The sequence below is a fragment of the Oryzias latipes genome, chromosome 16 (assembly GCF_002234675.1).
Source record: "Oryzias latipes chromosome 16, ASM223467v1".
Classification (NCBI taxonomy): domain Eukaryota; kingdom Metazoa; phylum Chordata; class Actinopteri; order Beloniformes; family Adrianichthyidae; genus Oryzias; species Oryzias latipes.
Window position 1 is genome coordinate 721,927 of NC_019874.2, and position 24,152 is coordinate 746,078.

At 43.1% G+C, this 24,152-nt stretch overlaps 1 protein-coding gene across 4 annotated transcripts in view; it reads right to left on the reverse strand.

The window, feature by feature from the left end:
• Positions 1 to 2,346: 2,346 nt before the first annotated feature.
• Positions 2,347 to 24,152, reverse strand: part of LOC101164139 (receptor-type tyrosine-protein phosphatase U) — a 286,898-nt gene continuing 265,092 nt past the window's right edge. For 2 of the 4 annotated variants that reach the window (XM_023964672.1, XM_023964671.1), the window contains exons 22-28: positions 22,777 to 22,893; positions 20,590 to 20,744; positions 19,430 to 19,565; positions 14,048 to 14,197; positions 9,914 to 10,228; positions 5,435 to 5,560; positions 2,348 to 2,945 (exon numbers count right to left, since the gene is read on the reverse strand). In XM_023964672.1, coding sequence (XP_023820440.1) covers positions 2,784 to 2,945; positions 5,435 to 5,560; positions 9,914 to 10,228; positions 14,048 to 14,197; positions 19,430 to 19,565; positions 20,590 to 20,744; positions 22,777 to 22,893 — 1,161 coding nt within the window. In that variant the 3' untranslated portion in view covers positions 2,348 to 2,783. Of the gene's footprint in view, positions 2,946 to 5,434; positions 5,561 to 9,913; positions 10,229 to 14,047; positions 14,198 to 19,429; positions 19,566 to 20,589; positions 20,745 to 22,776; positions 22,894 to 24,152 lie in introns of all 4 variants that reach the window. The other 2 variants (XM_023964670.1, XM_023964673.1) reach the window with 2 other exon arrangements.

A 24,152-nucleotide genomic window follows, 5' to 3' on the forward strand; every position in this document is an offset into this window, starting at 1 on the left:
ATTAGTTCATATTTAGCCATACTTGTTCTCAGGATGCTTCAAGGCTTATGCAGCATCACAGTAACTAAGAGCTGTGAAATCCAGCACAGACTTTTGTCAGCGCTCTAACAGGAAAGTGCCTAATTGCTGTTCCCCTGACATTTTTCTGCAGAGCCAATATGGGCCTGACATTTCTGATGCTGAGTGAAATCTCTTTACAACAGCTGAACGAATCGCCATGAAATGAAATAAAGACATTCCTGCTCCTTCATTTCCTGCTTTGATCAATAAACGTTTTACTTAGGAGAAGAATCAATCACCATTTTGGTCATTCCAATAATTAAATATATAAGCTGGAAATTCATTGGGTCTAAATGCTAACATTTATTAACTAAATGCTGACATTTATATCAACCTCAGCAAATATTAGGAGGCTGGCTAGCTCAAGCGATGAACATGGGTGATGAAGCTGACACCAGACTCCAGGCAACGCTAAAAAAGTTGGTGGAAACTTCACTCCCTCAAATACAATGTCTTTGAATAGACCTCCCCCTTCCAGAAGTTGAAATTCCTTCATAAAACGCACAGGAATAAAAATAAGATCATAACTATGTTGCTTGTAAAACAGAAAAATACAGAGAAATACAAGAAAATATTGAGAAATGACATCCCACAGTGGTGTTCCCTGTGAAATACTGTCAATATGGATTGAAAGCTAATATCTCTAAATAAGTGGTGGAAAATCCACTTCCTCTCCCCGGAGACAGCTGCAGTGAATTTGGGCTTGGGCACTTCTGCAGCCCATACAAGCAATATTAAGGTAATCAATCGTCGTCAGTGGTCTGGCAGTGCTGGATTTAGTGCAGTGAGAACCATCACATTCTGTATTAAGCTGTAATTGATTTGATCTCCATAATCTCTTTCCCGGTTGTCGTGGGTAACACGGTGTGACAGCACTGAATGATGTGCTTTGTGATGGGGGTGCTGGGTATGAACGTGTGACGGGTCAGCAATGAGCTCGACAGGCTATTCATATTCATCAGCGGAGTGCACACTCCGGGGGCTTAGGACCTCACGGAGGGGCGCAGCCCCACATGGCGCATTCCACAAAACCACAGCGCATCATACTACAGCACAATTTGATTTTCCACATCTAAAATACAGTCGCAATAAATCTCACCACATCTCTGGCAGGAGACAGTCGCTGTCGCTCATAAAACATGGGGCTTATGATTTAACTATATTACTACATTTTTCTGATGCATCCCTTGTGGATAAGCCCTCAGTTATGAATGCACTTTAACTGTTATTCTTCAGGAGCAGTCATTTGTTGTCCTGGACCTTTTCTTAGAAAAAGACTGATTTCCTCCATGAAATGTTGTCCATGTTGTTCTTTGGGCAATATTATCATAAACAATGCCATCAAATCCACTGTTATGCTTATAATGATGAACTTTATTTATCAAAGAATCAATTTGAAATAGTCCTGAAGCTGAGAGGGTGTCTACATGACATAGACACATTTATAGAGCTGAAATGATTTTCTTTCATGTGTAATAATGCTTAGAGACCCAACCTCAGACTGTAAAAGAGTTGGAAGTACCTGCTGGCTCCAAGAAGCCAAAATCCTGCATTAGCCGTGTGACCCAGCTCGGCCACTCAGAACAGGGCAGAATTGCCCCAGGGGCTCCAAACGCCAGAGAGCAGGGGGGCACAGGAGCATGAAGAATGCAAGCTCCAGCCCAGCCAGGAGAATAGCCCTTCCACTGTGCCAGGGGGCCCCCCAGCCCCAGACAAGTAGCCCACTACCACACAGGAGTCCTGAGCACCCCCCTACTCCAATAGTAGGCACAAACCAGAGCCCCCCAAGGGAGACCCGCCCCCAACAGTCCAGGCAATCACCCATCAGACCCGCGGGAAGTCTAGTAGAGAGCAAGGCAAGGATCAATCACCACTGCCCAAGAGGAGGACATCCAGGAGAGGTGGGGGTCCCAGCGAGCGTGGTAAACTTGTGCTGACCAGACCAGCACCACAGGCAGAAGGACAACGCCAGACTCACATGTGATATAATCCCAGGCTCATGGCCTAACCAGAGAACTCAGGGATCCCTCTCCCTGCGTGGATAGAGGGACGCCAGCCCAAAAAGCCAGCACCCAAGGGACACAGCTACTGCTGCAGAGGGCCTGGTCCCACCAGGGTTGGAGTCGGAGACAGAAGATCAGAGGCCCCACCTTACTTGTGTAACGTGTGCCTGGATGTGTGTGTGTGTGGGCTTGTGTGTTGCAGTGTAAATTGTTCTAATTGTAATTTGATACCTTTTTTTAACATATTCTTTAAAATCCTCTATTTTCTTTTCATATTTTTTCTGTAGTGCAAGTTCTTCAAGTTATAAACTGACCAATCAGATGGTTCAATAAAAGTATGAGGTCCCACGACAAAAGTTTAAAACGTTTGACAGATTCTCCCAAGCCCAGTTTCAAGTGGTAGAGGTGTGTGCTTCCAACATGTTCACTCCTGAAGTAGCTTTTCTTTGCTTGCTGCTGTTTTCACATCTGCGCTTTGCGAGAGACCAGCGGATTGAAGAGAGCAGAGAGCTGGGAAAATAAAATCTACATTTTTCCAAAAATAAATCGTCTCAAACGATTTATTTTCTAAAACGGGCTGCGTGAATTGCTGCTTCTGTTCTCATCTGTTTTGTTAAAGGTTCTCTGAGTTATCTTTTAGATTTATTTCTAATGCTGTTTACATATGTTGCTTGTCTGATGTGTTCTACACATTTTTGGGTAAAGTTCTCATAGGATAACTCACAGGCAGTGCACAACAGTGCGTCCTTCTCCACATTCTCTTTGCCACTTGTGAACTTGAGCTAGCAGGTTGAGGAATGCCTTCTTGGAGTCGGGAACGTCTCGATAGGCCGACCAGCGCAGAAATTGGAACTGACACACCACCAGCTGGCCTTCCTGGAGCTTCAGACACAAACACAACAGGGAACACATGTCAGCATTCAGCCTCTTGTCTGCACTGTAACAAACGTCCAGGCTGCTTCAGTAGATCTTCACACGCTGGCTCCAATAGCTCCCTGGACTTCTTGCTTGCTCTCTGAGTTGTGCTAACTCAGCAGCCTGACGTAGAGATAAATTGGTCTGAGGGTGTTAACAGGCCCCGTGCTGTGCAGGAAAAGATCCTTTTGTGTTCAGAACCCTGTGCAGAAGAACCTCACCTAACATTAGGGACCAGTGAAGAACTGTAAATCATGCAAATTGGGCTGGAAAAGACATTTAATGATGCATGAGGAACCTCCTCAGAGGAGTGGGAGTTTATTCAGTGTTCTCCTTTTCCCTACAACTTTCCCACAGGCACATGCTTACCATGCACTTCCTCTGACTTTTACTCCCTACTCTTCTACATCATTGTCACACACAGAAAATACACAGAAAATGCAACGAAAAAGGAGCAGAAAGTGGGAGAGGTGTTTGCTCTTTCTGTGTGATTTGACTCTCCCTTGCAGTGCTGCCCTCCTCCTGACTGTGACACATACAGAGGAAAAAAATTGTCACTGGGTCGGGAGGGGAATGCCAAGAGCAGCTGCCAGACAAAGTGAGGATGCCAATCAACAGAGGAAGTTCTGGCTGCTGTTTATAATGACACAGGGGAGGGATACGTGCTTTCAGATTTCTTCTGTAATTGGTAGAGAGTGATGCAAAGGGAAAAAAAGCATACATGTGTTTATGCAAAGCCGAGACAGAAAACATGCATACCTGCCCAGGCATTCAAAAATAATAATTCAATCTTAGTTATTTACATGATGTCCTTAAAGACCCACTCATGTTCTGGGATCATTTTTCTAATAATGGAGAACATATATAATAAGGAGTCATCTTAAAATTGCATTTCTGAGTATTTCTTTATTCAAATCATTGTGATCTAACAAGAGAACGCGTAAAAAAAGAGCTCTCAGAAGAGGGATGGGAAAGGGGGCGGGGCTGCTCTACCCAATAGTCTCATCCACAATTTAGTGGGGGAATAGTGACATAGAATGTTTTTTTTTTTGTATTTTGGCAAAAATCACTTTTAAGAAATAGATCAAAAGATGATCGGAGTGGATTTGTAAATCTGCACTCCTGCAGAATGACTGGAAACTAAATAGGTTGCAGCTTAAAGCAATGCTGTGCTGCAGAAATGTGATGTGACACATGAACAAAGTTTGCTCTTTTAGCTTTAATGTGCCAACAGGCACAGAAGGGAGAAAAAGCGTTAAGCTCACTGATGGCAGCAAAAAAGGAGAGATGAGAAATTACCTTTGCATGCATTTCGATGCGAGTTGCCACTTTAACTGATACGTAAGTTTTCCTTTTACTGTCCAAAAAATAGCAATATCCTGTTGCAGCATATATGACTGTTTAAACTGTGTTTATGTTCTCTAAAATGTGATCTTTAATCTAATCTGTTTAGTAGAAGATGTATTATCTATCTATCGTTCTGATTATAAATAAACACTATATATCATTAAAGATTAATAAAGAAGTGTTAAAGTTTAATATATTGATGTGTCAAAACGTTTTGAAATAAAATGGGAATAAATTAGAAAACAGTAAGTAAAAGTGAATGTACAGTATATAAAATACATCATAAATGATATCTATAAGTGTGCTTTAGAAGCTGGCTGAGGAACATCTGCCAGCTTCACTATCACTATCTTTAAGGAGAATTTGAGGGGAGTTTTGGTTTGTCAAACCTGTTCTCAGTGCATGTTGGGACTCTGGTCTGTTATGGTACAAAAAAAAGAGCAAAAAGTCAGTTTTAATGGTTAGTCTTTAGTCCTGCCCTTACATGTCCACTGCAAACCCAGGCCCCTTAGATACGTCAAAAACTCCTTACGTTTGAAACATTTTCTTCACATAGGCAAACAAAAACAAAACTGCCAAAGAGGTAATAAAAATTGTCTTACCATGAATTCTTATTTTAAGAAAATAATTATGTAGCTAAGATTATTTTGTTATTTCTTTCTCGATAAGATTATTTTTGCAATACAGAAAATAAGACATTTTTTCTTTAACAAGGGTGTTTTTACTTTCTTAAGATTCCGTTTTTGCAGTCATGAGTAGTTTTAAGGACAGGATTCCAGGTACAAGTGCCTCTGCAGGGTACCTGAGCACTGCCTTTGAAACAGGGTGTGAGAAAAACCAAGACACACTGGAGGAACCATGTCTCTGGACTGGTCTGCACCCCCGGGTGTCTATGGAAGGAGGTCTGGAAATCTTTGATTAGAGTGTTGCCCCCAGTGCAGGATAAGTGGATGCAAGTTAGAAATAAAACAATTAAAAGTGCTGGTATGGAAACAAGGTTCTGCAGATAAAAAGAGACAAATTTTGAGTATATTTCAAAACTTTGACTTTGGTGAGATATTATTTAGATGACCAGTGCAGTGTTTTTTTTCCATCACCAAATGACTCACCCGTGTAACGTTCTTGACCCGAAACAGACGAGTGATGACATCCTCATCTGCTGACATGGACAGAAACTCCACCTCCATGGGTCCATACTGCTGCAAACCGGGCTCGGGCCAGTACTGAACGCAAGGCTGTACGGGGAACAGGAGGTGATGAGAAACGTCATTAGAAAACATGAAAACACAACCTTCTCAGAGGCATTAAACTTAAGAGTCAATACAGAAATCCTCTTTATCAATTTTTTGCACATTTCAATAAAGGAAGCAGGATAAAAACGTGTTGAGTTTGAGCAGAGAATGTGATATTCTGGTACCATCCCACTGTCAAACAGACCAAAACGCAGCACAGAGGGGGTGTAAGCTGTTTGAGTGACTGCAAGATGAGGAACATAGTTCTCTAGTTCTGTGCACCAAAGATAAGGTTTCTTATTATTAAGAGAAACAGGATGGCAACATTAAATGCTGGCTGACACTGTGAGGCTCATCAAAATAAAAGAGCATCAGAATGTGGAAGAGTTCTAACAAAAGCATCTATAAAGGTGAACGAGAAGCTGCTATGGAATCAGCTGCTCAAACATTTAGGTTAAGACACAGTAGTATTGATTCTTTTTGAAGCTGAAATCAAAACAAGGTCCACATCCTCTTTTCTATGCTATATTGATTAAGCGCAGGGCTGGCACATGGGAGACCAGGGTTCCATCCCCAGGGGCCATGATGAGCTTCATCCAGTGTGAACTGCTGCCTAACCAAACAGCCACAAGGTGGCCCACAGTTAAGATGATTAGTTGTAACTTGACTGTAAAAATAAGAAAAAGTAAATGAAGATACAGTACCCATGTATACACATACACATGTCAATCAGGCCATTATAACTACTCTTAATCATAAAGAGACATCTTTGTACTCATAAAAACCATATGTAAATATGACATATATGACACACTGAATCCACTAATGAGAGGTTTGTCAATAAACAAAACGTTTATTGTTTGCTTCAAACGGAGTGGGGGGAGGCAAATTAAAATAATCCCACCTCTATTGTGCTTTACTTTTACTTTGCTGTTTTTTTTACATAGTTATCATAATCCTTTAAAGCCAGCCTCTAGTGGTCATTTGAGGTACTGCAACATTTAAGACTTGCAATTTCATTTCAAATTTGCAAGCTGAATCTGAGAGCTATTGTGAAACCAACATTTTGAAATAAAAAAATGATCATTTAAGTTAATTTTTATTCACAGCTCTGGGTTTAACTAACACTTCAAGGCGTTTGGAGACGATGCTCTAAAATGCCTCGGAAGAAAATTTAAAGCGACTTCTACTTCTTGCACAACATGATGTCTTCCTCTGCAGCAAATTTGAAAAAAGGTTTAACTGCAGAGCCTTTACATTCTGAAAGAAATAAAATCAAAGGTAAAACTATGAAGGTAAAAATGCTCCAAAAAGAACGCACTTGTAGATTTGATTTGAGAACTTGTAATATAGAATGTGAATACTTGTGCATCAAAAATCTGCATCTGTATGTAAACATTTTCTGCTGTGAACTGACAAATTTCCATTTGCATGTGTTCATTTAGAGTTACAACTTCAAATCTGTGATTCCAACTGCTCAAATGTGCTTCTGCGTGTGCTCCAATCTGCTGGCGCAAATCACAAGTGCGCTACAACTGCGCTCTGAATTCTGACACATTCCTTGCGAATAAACTTGTGTCAAAACTGATCTGTGTCCGATAATGGGACTAGGGGGGGAGGGAGGGTTAGAGGAGGCAGAGTCAACCAATCAGAGTGCAGGACTTAGAGGACTTGGTAAAGTTAAAAAAGGTAAAGTTTCGGTAAAGAAAGATCTTCACAGATTCAGACTTCCTGCTTCAATAACTCTTCTGATAAACGTTCAAATGTGACAGCAAGTCTCTCAATCATTTTGTATTAACACAGAGAGTGAACCACAAATGCATTTCTAAAGTATAAACTCATTTTTTTCCTCCATTTTAATGAGAAATGATCTCTTCGTGCTTTAAATGCAGACATGCAGCTAGACGGCTGCGAACGGACGTCAGCAGGAAGATCATCTTTGTTGTAGCAGGACAACAGGGCCAGGGCTATAGCCGACGTGCACGATAGAACTTCCGATTAACGTCTGTGTTTCGAGTGTGAGGCCGACAACTTCCTGTCGGTCGTGTTATTGTTGTGGGGAGTTTTGTTGAGTTGCTAGTTTTGAGTAAATATGAGCGGATTTCGGGTAAAAGAGAGGCGTTTGGTGTTTCAACGTGTGACAAAGACATCACAACATTGTTGTGTACCCCTGTGTGCGAATTCGTCAAAGTACAACAGTACTAATATAAGCTTTCATAGCTTTCCAGTATATGTGTCAGTGAGAGCCGATTGGATGGTGAACACGACGGGAGGACTTCACCCCAAGCAAGACGAGTCATGTTTCGTATTTGCAGCAATCGGAAAGAAAATGCGTCATGTAAACACGCCGTTCTGAATACTTTGCCCCGGTCAGACTCGTTCGGATCAAAATTTCTTTCCAATCGAGATAGGTGGGTTATACCGATCGCTGTTCATGTAAACGGTTCATTCCGATCGTGTGTCACTTCTGCTCTGGGTTACGTCATGCAGAGACGGTGTTTCACTGAAAGAAAGCTTTGGAGCTCATACGGGACCGACCAGCTGCTCTGCGGACGCCCCGCGCAAAGCCCCGCTCCGCTCTCGCCCCGCTGGGTCTCCCCTCTCTTTCACCCCTCACGAGGGAGATGCGGGGGGGATGCGTGTCCACTGAGGTCTGGACCCGGCATCCGAGCTCTGCGTTCGGGCTCCGATGCCAGTGGACCGAGTGAACCTCTCTGAGCAGAGCAGCTGGATTTATTAATGTGTTTGAGGGGAGGGTGCTTTGTTACGTGTGCGTTTTGTTGTTTTGTTATGTGTGAGAATTCGGACTGCGAGCCGACCCGCCGATCTGGGTTAGCGGCTGCCGGACTCGCGAGGGCAGAGCAGAGCACACACAGTGTGTGTGAGGTTAGAGCAGAAATGCCTCTCTGTCCTTAGAAACTGTTCAAAAAAATCACGACACATGGAATTGTGTTTCTAGTTGTGCCCCGACAAATAAAGGCTGATGTTATTCCCAGACATTTACGTGCAGCCAGGATGCAGATTGCAGCGTTTCCCACATGGTTTATCCTGGATTTGCATCCATCAAAAGGCTGATGTTGTTAGCCTGTGTTGTTAGCCTCTCCTAACACTGGGTTCTTCTTCCAGCTCCGTACTTCTTCCACAAAAAAAGCACTGACCACAAGGATTAAATATAAAATGATGAGCGAACAGGCACTTCATAATAGTCATAACATTAATGAAAGCACGTTTGAAAGATCGCCTCGTATATTACCGAGCTGCTGCATAAATATGTCTGAGACAGCAAAGGTTTGTTTAACGGGACACATTTCCCTTCCGGTTTTTCGACACTATATTTTTTCGACACGATATTTTGCCCATGTAACCACGCACTGGTCGACAATACTATAGATGTCGTTCACGTCGATTTTTGGGAGACCTTGTAGACAACGGGTGAAATATGCCATCTTTCGCAATCAAAATCTGCCGTGTCGCCGCTTTGGAAGTCGCAAGCCGGAAATGGTCGGCCTCACACTCAAGGCGGCGGAAGTAGAACTCCTTAGTTACGTGCACGGAGCCCATTGAGCAGCTTTATTATAAATTAAATGGAATAACATTTGAAAAAAAAAATGTATTAGATCAGATCAACGTGTTCCCCGCGACGTTCCAGGCGACGGCACGGCGGACTCAGCCCACTGAGCGACGGCTGGGTCTGCACAAGCGCGGTGTCGCGTACCCAGCAACACCGCGGCCAGCCGCCGGGCTCAGTGGAGGAGAGAAGAAGCGAGGATTCCGCTGACTGACGGCTGGGTCCACGACACCACGCTATGCTTTCGTCCAGCGGGATCCTCGGCCTCTCCTTCCTCCGCGGAACTCGGCGGCTGGCAGCGGTGTGACACCGCGCTACGCCATCGCTCAGCGGCCAGACGGCTAGCATCGCGGAGGATGGAGAAGCGAGGATCCCGCCGACCGACGGTGGAGCACGCCTGTCGCTCGCGCAGACCCAGCCGTCACTCAGTGGGCTGAGTCCGCCACAGCCGCGCTCCGCCGTGCCGTCGCCTGGAACGTCGCGGGGAACGGGTTGATCTAATTTAATTTTTTTTTTTTTGTCCCATTATCGTACACACATCAGTTTTGACACAAGTTTCTCGCAAGGAATGTGTCAGAATTCAGAGTACAGTTGTTGGGCTTTCAACCTAGAAAAGCTAGGATCCAGTCTTTTCTTCAAAGGCCAATGTTTGAGGATCAAAGTCTAACAAAAAAAGCATGAAGGAACCTATTCAAAGCACAGTAAGACACAGAGTGAAGAAGAAAAGAAGAAATCACATGACCTTAAAACAAATAATAAAATAACAGCAAATCTGGCAGAGACCTTACCCAGGCAGAGTTGGACTGGTTTAGCTGGTTCAGCATGACCACTGCGGTGCAGCCGTAATCAAAGACCAGCCTCCAGAAGTCTGCTGTGGTCCCGGGCAGAGGATGAGGGGTCACTATGAAGGCCGCCTGCCGGTGGAAGCTGTCAGCAAGTGCAGCATTGATGTAGTTGTTACTCTCCCCCTCTGTGGTCACCAGGAAGGCGAGGGCACGATCAGGCGGCAAGACGTCCATGCTACGGTTTTTCTCTCGGTTTCTGGGCAGCAGAGCAATGCTGCACTCCTCCACATCCAGATGGGGAGTCACTGAGTTGAGTGTCTGCAAGAGGGAATGTTCAAGAACTCAAGCAACGATAAAACAAACTCAAAGCAAAGGAAGATTTGAGATGTGACAAACCAGGAATGCAAGAATAAAGGAAAAAATGTCTGGCAAAGCCGATTGATAGTGTTCATAAAAAAGATTAAAAAGAAACTCAAGGAAAGAAAAAAGGATTAATTTCACCAGATATTTTAGATCAACTGTAAAGATATTTGGATGCCTAATAAACAGCATCAATAATAGATCTATAACTGTCTGATCTCAGTGCGGCGGTTGGCTGTTGGATAAGGCAGAGCGCACTGGGTGGTGGAGAGCCTTTCAGCATCAGTGACAGACAGATGGATTCACCAGATCAAAGAAACATCCTCCCTCATGAAGATGGGAACAGTTTGTAAGCGCAGGGCTGCACCACCTACAGCGCTGCTCCTTAATCGTGAACAATGCACACGTAGTCTTTCAGTGCTGTGTGGATGGAAATGAATGGAGGCGCCAAATCGGTTTCATTTTGAGTTGTATGGTGTTGAGGCGATGGAGGGGGAAGAAGCAGGTAATGTCTGTGGGAACTTAATCAAAATTTAATAAATTGTTCTGACTGCTCTCCCCAGAGAGAAATTTAATAGGCCCATCAGTCACAGGACAAAAATGGAAACCATCTCTCTTCATGTTGAAACAACCAAAGCCTTATGCTACAGTCACAGCAGGCTCGGAAGCATGGATTCAAGCACTTTCAATGAACAGTCTATGAAAAAGTGCGTAAATGATTGTTTCAAGCTTCCATGTTCAAAATTCTCATGTTTTGCTCGTTGTTATGTATGTTTTTTCGGGCTGTACGTACGAAATGCATGGTCATTGAACTTACATTGAACTAGTTCACTTAGACCAGTCCGGGACACATTTTTATTAATGACATATGGGTAGTATCAATTTCAAAACATGGAAATGCCAAACAGTTGATCATTGATCATGAAGGAGAAATGAATTATTGTGGTTTGTGCCCAGCCGGCCCGAATCCGTTTAGTTCTTCCCAACTCTTTCATAAAGAGCTGTGAAAGAAAAAGCCTGGAGCAAGATTCACAACACGCTTCGACATTTTGCACCAAGCCTCTTCCAACTGTGAGTACATGCATTAGTATTGGGTAGCGACAGTCCTGTGTGGTCACCATATGCCAAAATCACGTTCAAGCACCCACGTTCAGATGTGTATGTATGTGGGTTTAGTCATAACTACCCTTACAGGAGGACACGGGCTGTCTGCAAGTAAAAAATCTGTCAATTTCACGATGGTAGACAACCTGGTTATAAGTTGAAAATGTGAAAAATGTTTTCTACAGGCATGCTGTGGGCGTCAGGTTGTAGCAAACACTTAAGGAACATGTACGAGTAAGCAGTTGAAGTAGGTGAGACACAGACATATCCTACAGATTTCTGCTCTTTTTCAACCCCCCACGAATCAGCGCACTGCACAGGAAGCCTGTCAGTGCTGTTCATGTCATAAGTGTGCGCCCGTCGCGTGTCCCCTGTTAAAAATACAACAAATTGACAGTTTGAGCATAATTGATGTGGCCATCCTACAGGCATCGTATCAGCACTTACCTGCATTCAATTTCAGATTTTTTTCACTTTTGAAAAACTTAAAGTTAAGCTTAAATATAGGTAATGGCAAAATTACGGTGGCCCAGAAGGGTCACAACACAACACTTTAGATTTCACAACACAACACAAAATAACATACTAAAATTCGTTACAACACAACGCTTTAACTTACAACACAACAACTCACAACACAACAACTCACAACACAACACAATAAGTCGCAAAACTTTAACTTAAAACGGAAGTACTAGTAAATATACAAGTGAAGTGCTTTTATTCTAAAGTTTCAACTAGGCTAAAACATCGGTAACGTCTCTATTCAGGGTTCATAAGATGGTTCAAAGATTCTCCTGCAGCCTCTGTCCAGCTCCATCTGAGAGCCGTCTGTCTGTAAGCCGCTTCCTTCCGCATGTTTATGTGTCTATGTGACCCACTTTGAAGACTCGATGTCCCTCAATAACCAGAGAGGGGGAAATAAAAACAAAAATAAAATTAGGGGGCCTTTTTATTTCTATTATTGTCACCATGAAAATAAGAAAAATATCAGTTCGGAAAAGTTTGACAGACCTTCACAGAATCGGACCTCCGGCCTCAATAACTCCTCTGATAAACGTTCAAATGTCACAGCAAGTACCTCAATCAATTAGTATTAACACAGAGAGTGAACTACAAATGCATTTCAAAAGAAAAAAGATGTTTTTTTTCCCTTTTGATGAGAAGTGTTCTTTTCCTGCAGTATATGCAGACATGCAGTGAGCCGGCTGCCAAGGGACCGTCAACAAAGTGCAAGTTCAGAGCATTCAGACCATTCTTTAAAAATCAATAATCTCTCAAAAAATAATAAATGTCTAAATTTATATAAGCTGCTAATGAAGACTCGTCAGGGGCTTCCGTTTTGAGTTTAAGTGTTGCGACTTATTGTGTTGTGAGTTAAAGTGTTGTGTTGTGAGTTATTGTGTTTTAGATATGGACATAAGAAATCTTTGGTAGAAGTTGAAAGTCTGTGTTGCCAAGCAACAGGCCAAAACATCCCTGCTCTAGAAGAGATCTGCTTGGAGGAATGGGCCAAAATACCAGCAAAAGTTTGTGAAAACATTGTGAAAACTTTCAGAAAACGTTTGACTGATATCATTACCCACAAAGGGTATACAGTGATCCCTTGCTATATCACGGTTTACTTTTCACGGTTTCGCTACTTCACGGATTTGGATTGTGCATTGTGTTCTGCATTCTGATTGGCTAAAAAGTCACTCAGCGAGTAGCTCAAGAATGGGACCCTTTGATGAGCCGTTCATTACAGTTCTCCAACATAATCGATGGTGGCATGTCGGTGTATAAGGATCTTTAGCAAAGAAGAAAAAAGAGCGACAACAACTGCCTATCACTATGTTCCTCCCCCGAACAAACACACCTGCAGCTGCACCGCGGGCTTCAGAAGGAAAAAACGCTGCAGAGGATGCAGCGGCTCAGTATGAAGAGCAGTGAAAAAGAAGACCGGTGTCACTATCTGTCCCACTGTACTTTTTTATTTTTTTCATAATCATTTTAAATTTTCTTCCGTTTAATCCACTCGGGTCGCGGTGGGCGGGGCTAATCTCCGCAATTTAAAGCCTTCTGTTCTTATCGATGATTGAAATTATTATTTGACAGCACACTACAGAAGTTATTTGTTGAAAAAACGTTTCTAAAGTACTTTTATTTGTTAAAAAAACAATTGATTTAGCCTGTTAAATGGTTTGTTCTTTCTTTTCAATGTATAATAGTGAATTTCATTGTATAATAATTGTAAAAAAATAAAGGTTTCTACTTCACGGGTTTTGCTTATCACGGGTTCTATTTGGAACGTAACCCCCGCGATAATCAAGGGATCACTGTATAACAAAATATTCAGTTAAACTTTTGCTATTGACCAAATACTTCTTTTCCACCATAATTTACAAATAAATTGATATGATTTCTTTTTCTCATTTTGTCTCTCATAGTTGAGGTATACCTATGATGAAAATTACAGGCCTTTGTCATCTTTTTAAGTAGGAGAACTTGAACAAAAGGTGGCTGACTACATACTTTATTGCCCCATTGCTGAGGCCACTCCTATCTACAACTCTCTGTGCGCCCAGATAGCTTAAAGACCCGCAGCACCCGTACCAGTGCATGTGACTAAGGCTTAAAAGAACAATTGTACTCATCCCTGACTATTTGAATCCCAGCTGGGCCCACTCTCACCTGAAACTCTTCTCGCAGCGGCGAAGAATTGCTCTGGGAATCCACTCGCAACATGTCTTTGTAAGTGACAGCAAATTCGCTCATCAGAATGGAGGTGTCGCCGCAGAGACACGCCTCCAGAATGGCATCATGGATGAAGATATACTGCTCCTGCAAAAGACAACAGGGTTACATGACTTTGTGTGGGTTTAAGAAAAACATGCCAGAACATTTAAAACTGCAGTTTAAGCAGAGGAGAAAATTAAAGTCAGCAGGAGGTCAGTTTTGTTCTTCCCAGTCGGAATTCTGTTTCCTTTGAAAATGCTGGAGAACACAGTGGGCTTCACAGAGTTTGATTATAATTTAATGCTAAAACCCATTTTGAGGAAAAACCTTGGTGGGCTGGAAAGCTGCATTATAAAACACAGCAAGTTGGAAGATGGAGCTCCAAATGGGCAGATATTTTTACCACAACGAAAAATGAGCACAGAGTGAGTGATGAGTCAGAGTGAAGAATTAATGAGCCCTGCAATCAAGCAAAGTCACGATGTCCATCTTTTGGAGAGGCACACAAGAGACAATGAAGCCAGACGAATAAACAGGCTCTTCGCAACTCAACCTGCAAAAGTGTACACTCAGTGGCAGGGTGAAAAAACAGCCGATCAGACCCACCAAGGCTAGAAACTGAACAGTACTGGAAAAGTATATAGGAGAAAGAGCACTGCACTCCATGAGCGCCTGGCAGCCCAAATGAACCAGCTGCTAGAGATGGGATTCATCCCGAAAGGCTAACGGAAGGGCGAAGGATCCTGATCCAGAAGGATCCCTCAAATCCCATCTAACAGTCCCATCTAACTGCCAATAACCTGTTTCTCCATTGCATGGAAGCTCATATCTGGCATCATTGCAACCAAGAACAATAAGCACATGGATCAAAACATGAGCAACACACAGAAGGGCATTGGTAGAGACTCCAGAGGCGCCAAACACCAACTCCTGGTTGACAGAACAGTTGCTCAAGACTGCAGGTCACGACACACCAACCTGTGCACAGCCTGGATTGATAACAAGAAAGCCTATGACTCAATGCCACACACGTGGATTACTGAATGGTTGGAGCTGTACAACATCAACAGGACTCTAAGAGCCTTCATAGGAAACTCAATGAAGCTGTGGAAAACCACCCTTGAAGCCAATGGGAAGCCACTTGCACAAGTGTCCATCCAATGTGGGATATACCGAGGTGATGCTCTGTCCCCACTGCTATTCTGCATAGGTCTGAACCCCCTTTAGCCAAATAATCAACAAGACTGGCTATGGATACCGACTCAGAAATGGGGCCAACATCAGTCACCTCATCTACATGGATGACATCAAGTTATATGCTAAGAGCGAGCGTGACATTGACTCCCTGATCCACACCACCAGGATCTACAGTACTGACTTTGGGATGTCATTTGTCCTGAGAAGCCAACTCAATGGCAAAAATAAGACCCAGGCAATAAACAGCTACGCATCCCAAATCCAGCACCCTGAGACTGTATGCTATCCACAAGTAAGGAGGCCGAGGACTAGTGAGCGTAGAAGCCACTATCCAGGATGAAACATCCAAGATGTATAAATACATCAAGCTCAAGGCCCCAACTGACAGTGTACTCAGTGAATGTCTCTGGCAATAGAGAGCAGAGGATACAGTGCTGGAGGACAGATCCTCATGGGAGGACAAACCCCTGCATGGGATGTACCACCGGACCATAACTGAAGTGGCTGATATCAAGAAGTCCTACCAATGGCTAGAAAGGGCTGGCCTACAGGACAGCACTGAAGCACTCATCCTGGCAGCTCAGGAACAAGCCCTGAGCACCAGAGCGATAGAGGCTCAGATCTACCACACCAGACAAGACCCAAGGTGTAGATCTACCACACCAGACAAGACCCAAGGTGTAGGCTGTCCAAGGAGGCGCCTGAAACAATCCAGCGCATAACTGCAGGGTGTAAGATGCTGGCAGGGAAAGCATACATGGATCGCCACAATCAAGTGGCTGGAATAATATACAGGAACATATGTGCAGAATATGGACTGGAAACTCCAAGGTCAAAATGGGAAACACCTCTGAAGGTGGTAGAGAATGAGAGGGCAAAGATCCTGTGGGACTTCCAGATCCAGACTGATAGGATGGTAATGGCGAACCAACCAGACATTGTAGTGGTGGATAAAGAACAGAGGAAAGCCGTTGTGGTGGATGTGGCAGTGCCAAGCGATGGGAACATCAGGAAGAAGGAACATGAGAAACTGGAGAAATACCAGGGACTCAGAGAAGACCTGGAGAAAGCATGGAAAGTGAAGGTGACAGTGGTGCCTGTGGTAATTGGAGCACTCGGGGCAGTAACCCCCAAACCAGTCCAGAAAAGCGCAGTGCTAGGAACAGCTGAAGATACTGCAGGACCCTCAAGCTCCCAGGCTTCTGGTAGAGGACCTGAGCTTGGGTAAGAAATGTTTTGATTTTTATATAATATATCTAATGCTTTTACATCCAGACCTGGGGCCTCATTTATAAAACTTTGCGTAGGATTTGCGTCAGAAGTGGCGTACGGATGAAACATAGGACGTGCGTACGCACAGAAATATTCGGATTTATAAAACAGTGCGCACGCACATCCTACGCATCTTTCCCTTTATAAATCACAACCAATTCTAAATGCAGCGCAGCTTTTGCGGCTTCATGACACGCCCATAGTTGCCCATAAATAGTCCGTGAAACGCCCACAAATGAATATTCATTGATTGCGAAACCATGGCACACACCGAGAGGAAATGAAAAAAACATAACTTCACTCAATGGGAAGTAGAAGTTATCTTTGGCGAGGTGGAAAAGAGGAGAAAAATGTTGTTTGGAGGGCACAGTGTGGGCATTTCTAATGCCAAAAAGGCACGTGAGCGGCAAACGGTGGCAGACGCCGTAAATGCTGTAGCCTCACAACCTCGGACCGTGGACGAAATAAAAAAGAAATGGTCGGACATCAAAGTCGAGGCAAAAAAACGTCTGCCGCTGCATCGCCAGAGTGTGTCTGCCACGGGTGGGGGGGTGGGGGTGGGGGGGGACACCAGAGCTGACCCCTCTTGATGAGAGACTGGCAGCAATAATTGGGGAATCCCTTAAGTGGAGTGGTGACTGAGGCGGAGGGGGACGCCGACGCGCCAGATGCACCGGGTGACACACCCCCAAAAGCCCGCAGAGGAAGTCGGAACCGGCTCATAAACCACTCGTCCTCGTTTGCCAGCAAGTCTCCTTGCTGTCTAAAGATGCGTTCACTCTGAATTCTTCCATTTGCCACATCTTCTAAGAGCGCAAGATCCGCCATTGTGCGTCATTACGCATTGTGATGGGGCATTTTATTTCCATCTATTTAATCACATCTGACAAGCTACAGATGTCGGGAATAATCGACGTGGAAATGGGAAATTGATCAGCGCAAATGTAATTTCTTGTTGGTTTCTGAATGGTTGAGACATACGCCATACATTGTTTTAACAAAAATAAAACAAACTAAAGGCATATGCATGAATACCATAATTCTGTAGCTTATGAAGAAATGTTTTAACATGAAAACAACTTTCCCCAGTGGACAATTAATGCATCTCTCTCTATCTATCCACCTGTCCATCTAATTGCACCTATATCTGCTCCTCCAGACAGACACATTGACGAGAATATCAGTTTTCTACATTATTTCGTTCTGTTAACTATATTATTTATGAGGATGAATTGCACAACATGCCAATATTGCAGAACATATTTCACTTTTCTTTTTGCAAATATGTGTTCATTTGAATTTCTGTTGTAATTTTCGTTTGATTTTTTTGTTTGTTTCACTGCTGATCGATCAAACGGGTGTTTGTGTAGCTGTTAATTGTCAGACTTTCTTTGTGAAGTCTTCATGTTATTTCTGAGAGGCAGTATTGTCATTTTCACTTTCACGTGTTTCTTCCATCTGCCGACGGCGTCGCCGTTTCTCATTTCACCCGTTTTTGTGCGTACGCCTGGGTCAGAGCTTGCGTGAAGGACCGCACATTTTCCCGTCAAGTTTGCTTTTTATAAATCTCAACTATTGCGTAGAGAGTGGCGTACGCCTTCTTTTGTGCGTACGCAACGTTTATAAATGAGGCCCCAGATCTTCTATTAACCTGCCACTGGTTCTGCTCTGATTTCGGAACCCGACTCTGTTTGTCTACCACCTGCCTCGACCTACAATAACCGAAGCCTGACCCCTGAAGCTGCTTTGCTCATGTTTGACCTCTGCCTGCCCAACCCTGCCTTAGTTCTACTGACTTCCCGTCTGTTCAATAAACCAGCTGTACATGGAACCAGCCGTCTGCCTGTCTGTTTGTAACAGTGGCAGCCCGAAAAGCACATATAGGTGTGTTTACAGAGCTTCAATTAGCAATAAGCAATAACTACAACCTGGTAAAAATCTTTATTTTTTCTCATAAAAATGTGATCTCACCATTTATCTCCCTTATTTTAATGAACAAGTGTATTTAGCATATTTAGCCATTTTCCCACCTTCTTCTCTCCTCTTTTATTTATCAGGTGACTGACCACTCTCCACATTACCTGTCTATCCTCACAGTCCTTTGGAGCCAGAATGAACAAAACTACAGGTTTGCCTGGAGCCTGTTTCTTATTTTTGTTCTGGTTTTAGATCTTGACCTGCTTTTTGTTCTGTTCCGTTCCGTTCTGTTCAAAAAAGTTGGATTTTAACACTGGATTTGGATTATAGAGGCTAGATTATCTGTAAGCATATTAGTGCTTTTAGAAGAACCTGCTCAAAAAAGGACAGGATTGACCTTTTTTAGATGGAGTGTGAAGAGTGCTTTGTGGAGCTTTAACCTTCTGTCAGTTTTACAGCTGCAGTAACTCTTCACCACAGCAATAACTGTCCTCTCTGAGCTCCACACAACCACACAGGTACAGTAAAATATTAACATAATTATTCATTCATTCATTCATTTTCTATACCGTTTTATCCCTTTCGGGGTCACGGGGCTGCCGGAGCCTATCCCGGCCACTTGTGGGCGAAGGCATTATGCAAAATGAAAACAAATGTTACTATACTACCACAATATTTGAGTTGAGATGCCACATCTACAATATTAAATTAAACACATTTAATTATACTAGGACTTTTAAAAATAATTTAATTAAAGACACTATCTTACACCTGTTCCTTTAAATAATTTACCTTCCTCCAGTCAGAAGTTAGTTTAGGAGTAAGCCTTTCAGAAACTTTTTTTCTCACTTTCAGGGTAAATTGAAAGTCAAACAGAGTTTTCTGATCATTGTCATTGATTCATTCAGTTCAGATCTGCACAGACTGGTTAGAGATGGAAGTCTGACTGACCTCAGTCTGGATCATGTTGATGCGACGAGAGCACAGGGTTTTCACACAGTTGTAGATGTCCACCACGCCCTCACACTCTGCCATGTCCAACATGACATCCAGCACGATGTAGCAGCCGGTCCGCCCTGCCCCCGCACTGAAACCATGCAAAAGATGCAACGATTTTGTCAGACACATATATTCAATGCAGCAGAATCCATTCGAAGCCTTTTCCACTCAAGAGTTTTCTCTTCTCTTCTTTTTAACCCACAACGTTAGGCTTTGCTTGTGAACAGATCCTGAATTGAGGATGTAAAGAGAAAAGTCTCACCTCGTTGCCCCTCAGAAGAAACACCTACTTCCACATCTCAACATTAAATTCAAAAGCAAACACTGAATTAAATACAACTGCCAGTTCTTCGATATAAATGAAGATTTTGTTTAGGACAAAGTGTTTTAAATATTCATCTGCTAAGGTTCTGTGATAAAAAAAACTTGTAAAAATGTATTAACACAAAGTACTTTATTGTCTGAAGGTTTTAAAGAGGGGAGATGAAAGTGAACCATCCATTGTTTCTTCACAAACATACTGTTTTTTGTCATGAAACCTCTAATTTGGAAACCCTCCTCTACTGATATTCAGAGTGTGAAAAAGAGATAAAGACACAGGAGGAAGGGGAACCACCAGTGGTTTTAAAAACTATTTTTGGAGTCTCACTTTTATCATTAAAACATACTAAAATTCAGCCACAAACTATCACTTTTACTGCCATACATGTGGATTATCAACCAATTGATACTATTTGTCAGAGTTCATCTGAATTATCAAGTTTATCAAATCAAAATGTATTATTATCTACTAGTATCCTCAAATGTTTAAAAAGCCTGACATGGTGACTCTGGTTTTCTGGTGACAAGCAAAAAACCCAAAAGTTGGTTGGGGAACCGTGACATCAAAGCAGAGTTTTTGTTGGATTCTTAATTGGGGGGATGCTTTGGGCTGGGAAACACTGCACTGATGTACCTGAGACGCTTTGAAGTCATTTCCTTACACTGAGTTTTCTAAAGGACTCAAAAAATATGATATCAATCCAAATCTAATATAAATGAGGTAATCATTGATATTTTTATCTGAATCCATGCGGTGAGAGCTAACAGCAGGGCATCCAGCAGTCCTCCACCTGCAGTGGACGACCACGGGACCGGCGTCAGGAGGAGTTGAGGCTTTCACTCTTCGTATAAAAGCCAGGAGTCCAGTTGCATGATAAGGAACCCCGTGTTCAGGCCAGGATGTAAAGTGGAACTGACGGACCTCATGCTTGGTGGAATATCCTCTCTGGTAAATAAAACACACACACACACACATTGGATAATAATAATAATTGCATAACCCTTGGACTTGTCTTTAAAGTTCATTCAGACTTCAATTTTCTTTTTTCACTTTTCCTGTCCAACAGCTGGGCAGGCAGATGAGAACTGAGGGCCTCTTGTGTTGGACATATTTTACTTTAACAAGCTTTAACACTTTAGCAAAATTTAAATCTAAACTTTGTTCCCATAAAAGTCCAGACTCCTGCAGCTGGTACAAATGTTGGATTCATTGTGGCAAGCTTAGGACATTTGCATGGCGGGTTTGGTCTCGTTTGACATTAGAACCTCTGGGAATGGCAGGTTAGAAGCAGCTGCAGTGTGACAGATTTGCAGGGAGAAATTAGTGATGCTCTGGGGGGGCTGGAAGCCTTCTGCCTTACACTAGGAGCCTGCTGTTGACACACAGCCGTTTCCTCCTCAGTACACACAAAGTAAGTCAATGCAAAGAAACTGCAAAAGGAGGAAAAAAAATCTGTCTGAAAACAAGTTTGAACCAGTCCCCAAATATGAGCTGATTTGAATAAGCAGCCGCCAAGAGAGTGACAGTGACAGTGACAGTGTGATGATAATGCTGTGTTTGTGCCAGTGAGGCTCTGAGCCTCTCCAGTCAGAAATCTTCCCGTGAGAATGACAGGATGGAAGCCACCACGGGCATAACATGGAAAAAGCCATGCTGGGAAGATTGAAGGGCACTGGTGCAGCTGCTGGGTGTAATTCCTGTCAGTTTAACATGTGTACCTCATCAGGCCAAATCCTGTCAAGTCACTATCTGTGCCGTTTATGCCTCACTCTTACTCTGACAGGTAATAACACTAGCTGCATTTATTTAGACCGAATACTTTTTTTATAGGTGACAGTGCAGAATGTATAGAACAAGAAGGTCTGGACTTATGCACCAAAGTCACTTTAGTCACCTTCGAAGTTGACAACTTCTACTATATATTCAGTTAAAAATACTCAAAAACTACATAGTAAGAGTACACTAATCTTTGTGAGGAGAAAGCTTTGTTGTGTTAAATGCAAAACTAGGACAGATAAGGCAGTGGTTACTGAGTTTCATGCTCTGCTCTCCGCAGGACATTTCTAAAGCGCAGGTGGCCTAACCACGGCTGAACGAATGGCGGCCCCTGCTCCGTGGGCCAGGGCTTAAAAAGCGCCTGCTACTGGGAAAAACTGCTGCCTGAGTGGCCTTGGATCCCCCAGTCGGGAAGTTTTTATTTTGAAACCCAGACCTGTTTCCATTTTCTCCAGCTTTTCACCACAAAATGATGTGTCAACGGACTTGAACTCTCATGGAGGGACGGTCGGCAGAAGCAGACATGACTGAGGTGATGGAAACATTCCAATTGGTTATTAAATCTTCTATTTTTTTGTCAACACAATGGAGATGCACCATTGAACTAGTGGAAATAAGTCTTGAATGCCCTATTTGGGATCTAGCAGCCTGGCTGCACTCTCCTGTGGGCCACTCAGGCAGCAGTGTCACCGGAAGCACGTGCTTCTCAAACTTGCCCATAACCAGGGGGGCTGGCTGGGCTGCGCATAGCGTGCACTGTCACCCCTGCTAATCGCCCACCAGGCCTGCCACCCAGTAGAATGCCAGAGCGAGCGGTGGGGGGGACTCCCTGCTTTCCCGCCTGCCTGCCGGCCACTCAGGCAGGCATGCAGGCATACTCTAGCTCCCAGGACTGCCCAGTTTAACCTCCCAGTAGCATTTGCTGGACTCATGGATTAAGCAAAAAAAAAAAAGACTTGGACTTGGCTGCAGACATCAACAGCATCAACAGTAACATTTCCCCCCATTTTAAGCTGTAAAAAAGTGTTTTCAACAATTCTGAACACTTTGGGGGTGAAGGTTAGGGTTAGGAATAGGGTCTTCTCCTTTTAGAATTATTCTATAATTTCCGCTTCCGGCCAGTGATGTCAGGCGCCATCTGATCTGCAGACAGATCCCTTTTGCATGCCAAAAAAAAGAAGAAAAAAAAAAAAAAGCTCACCCTCTCCAAGGCAAAGGTGCGGACTGTGTACTCAGCAAGAGTCTCCGTCTTTAGCAGAGTGATTTTGATGTCGCCGTACATCTCGCTGTCGTCAGGCCAGTATTTACAGCACTTCACCTGTTATAAACCAGAGCAGCTCTGAGCTTTGCATGCTCCTGACATTCAAACCAACAACATTTCTGAGTGAGTTATATTTGACACAAAAGGGAAAAAAGGCAGGTAGACTGTAGATACTGTGGACTTATGTTTGCTTTGTGCATTGGCTCTCAGCATCATTTTGCTGTCAATTTACCCAGAATAAAGACATACCGTTGTGGCTTTTACCCATTAAATTCTGTAGGAAAAAATTACATATTTTTGATCCTGCTGGGCAAAGACAGAGAGAGCCAATTAATCAGATAATGGAGGATGGCTCAAGGAGCAAGAGGCCATCTTTCTTTTTCTAGAACAACACTGGACATAATAGGGGTAATTTTTCTCATTTAATGGAGTTGTTATTCAGATGGAGACACAGAGACCACTTCTCATTTATTGTCAGCTTCCAGAAATGTGAGAATGGAGAAGCAAATTGGATAAAAGGCTACAGGGAGAAAATTGCATCATTTTAACGTTCCACAGTTGAAAACATACTTTTTTTGTCTCAAAGATAAAGGATAAGAGGCAGCTCGTTCTGCAGCTCAAGGATGTTTGCAGTCCATAAAATTTAAGCTAATAACAATCATGTTTTTTTTATCCACTTGGATAAAATGTATTAGCTGAATACACTTGTTGTTGCACACAAATGGCCTTTTTATAGTTTAACTATGCTGTTATGCATGTTTTGAATAAGAACAGTGAAGCCTGCAGGGCCTCAAAAGGACTTGTTGTGTTTTTTGTTTTGTTTTTATTGTGAGAAGCGCAGCTTCATCTCAGTTAGCCATCATTCATAGGTTCATTGGTGACTCTAATTTTTCTCTTGCAGCAAATATTAATGCTTATTTGTGTGTGGCCGTGTGATGTGATATAAACTGCCTCAAAAACAGTACGTGGTGCCATCTGGCCCACACGTCCAATGATCGAGGTGTCTAATCGACGGATTTCCGACCAATCACTGGTTACTGACGTCATGTGGCTCCACCACGGCCCACATCACATAAAAAGGCGACTTATTTGTCTTCATTTTGTTGGCGGAAAGTAAGCCATTTTCTGTGAGTGATAGCACGTTCACTCGGTCCAGTTCTTCCACAGTCAATGGGTGCAGCCTACCTTCACCCTGTGGTAGCTGAAATAAGCTCATGAGACACCCCCCCCCCCCCCTTCCCACTGACACTAAACAGACAGAAGTGCACAGTAATACTAGACGGATGGTTATAGAGTCAGTGTCATTCCCGTCTAAA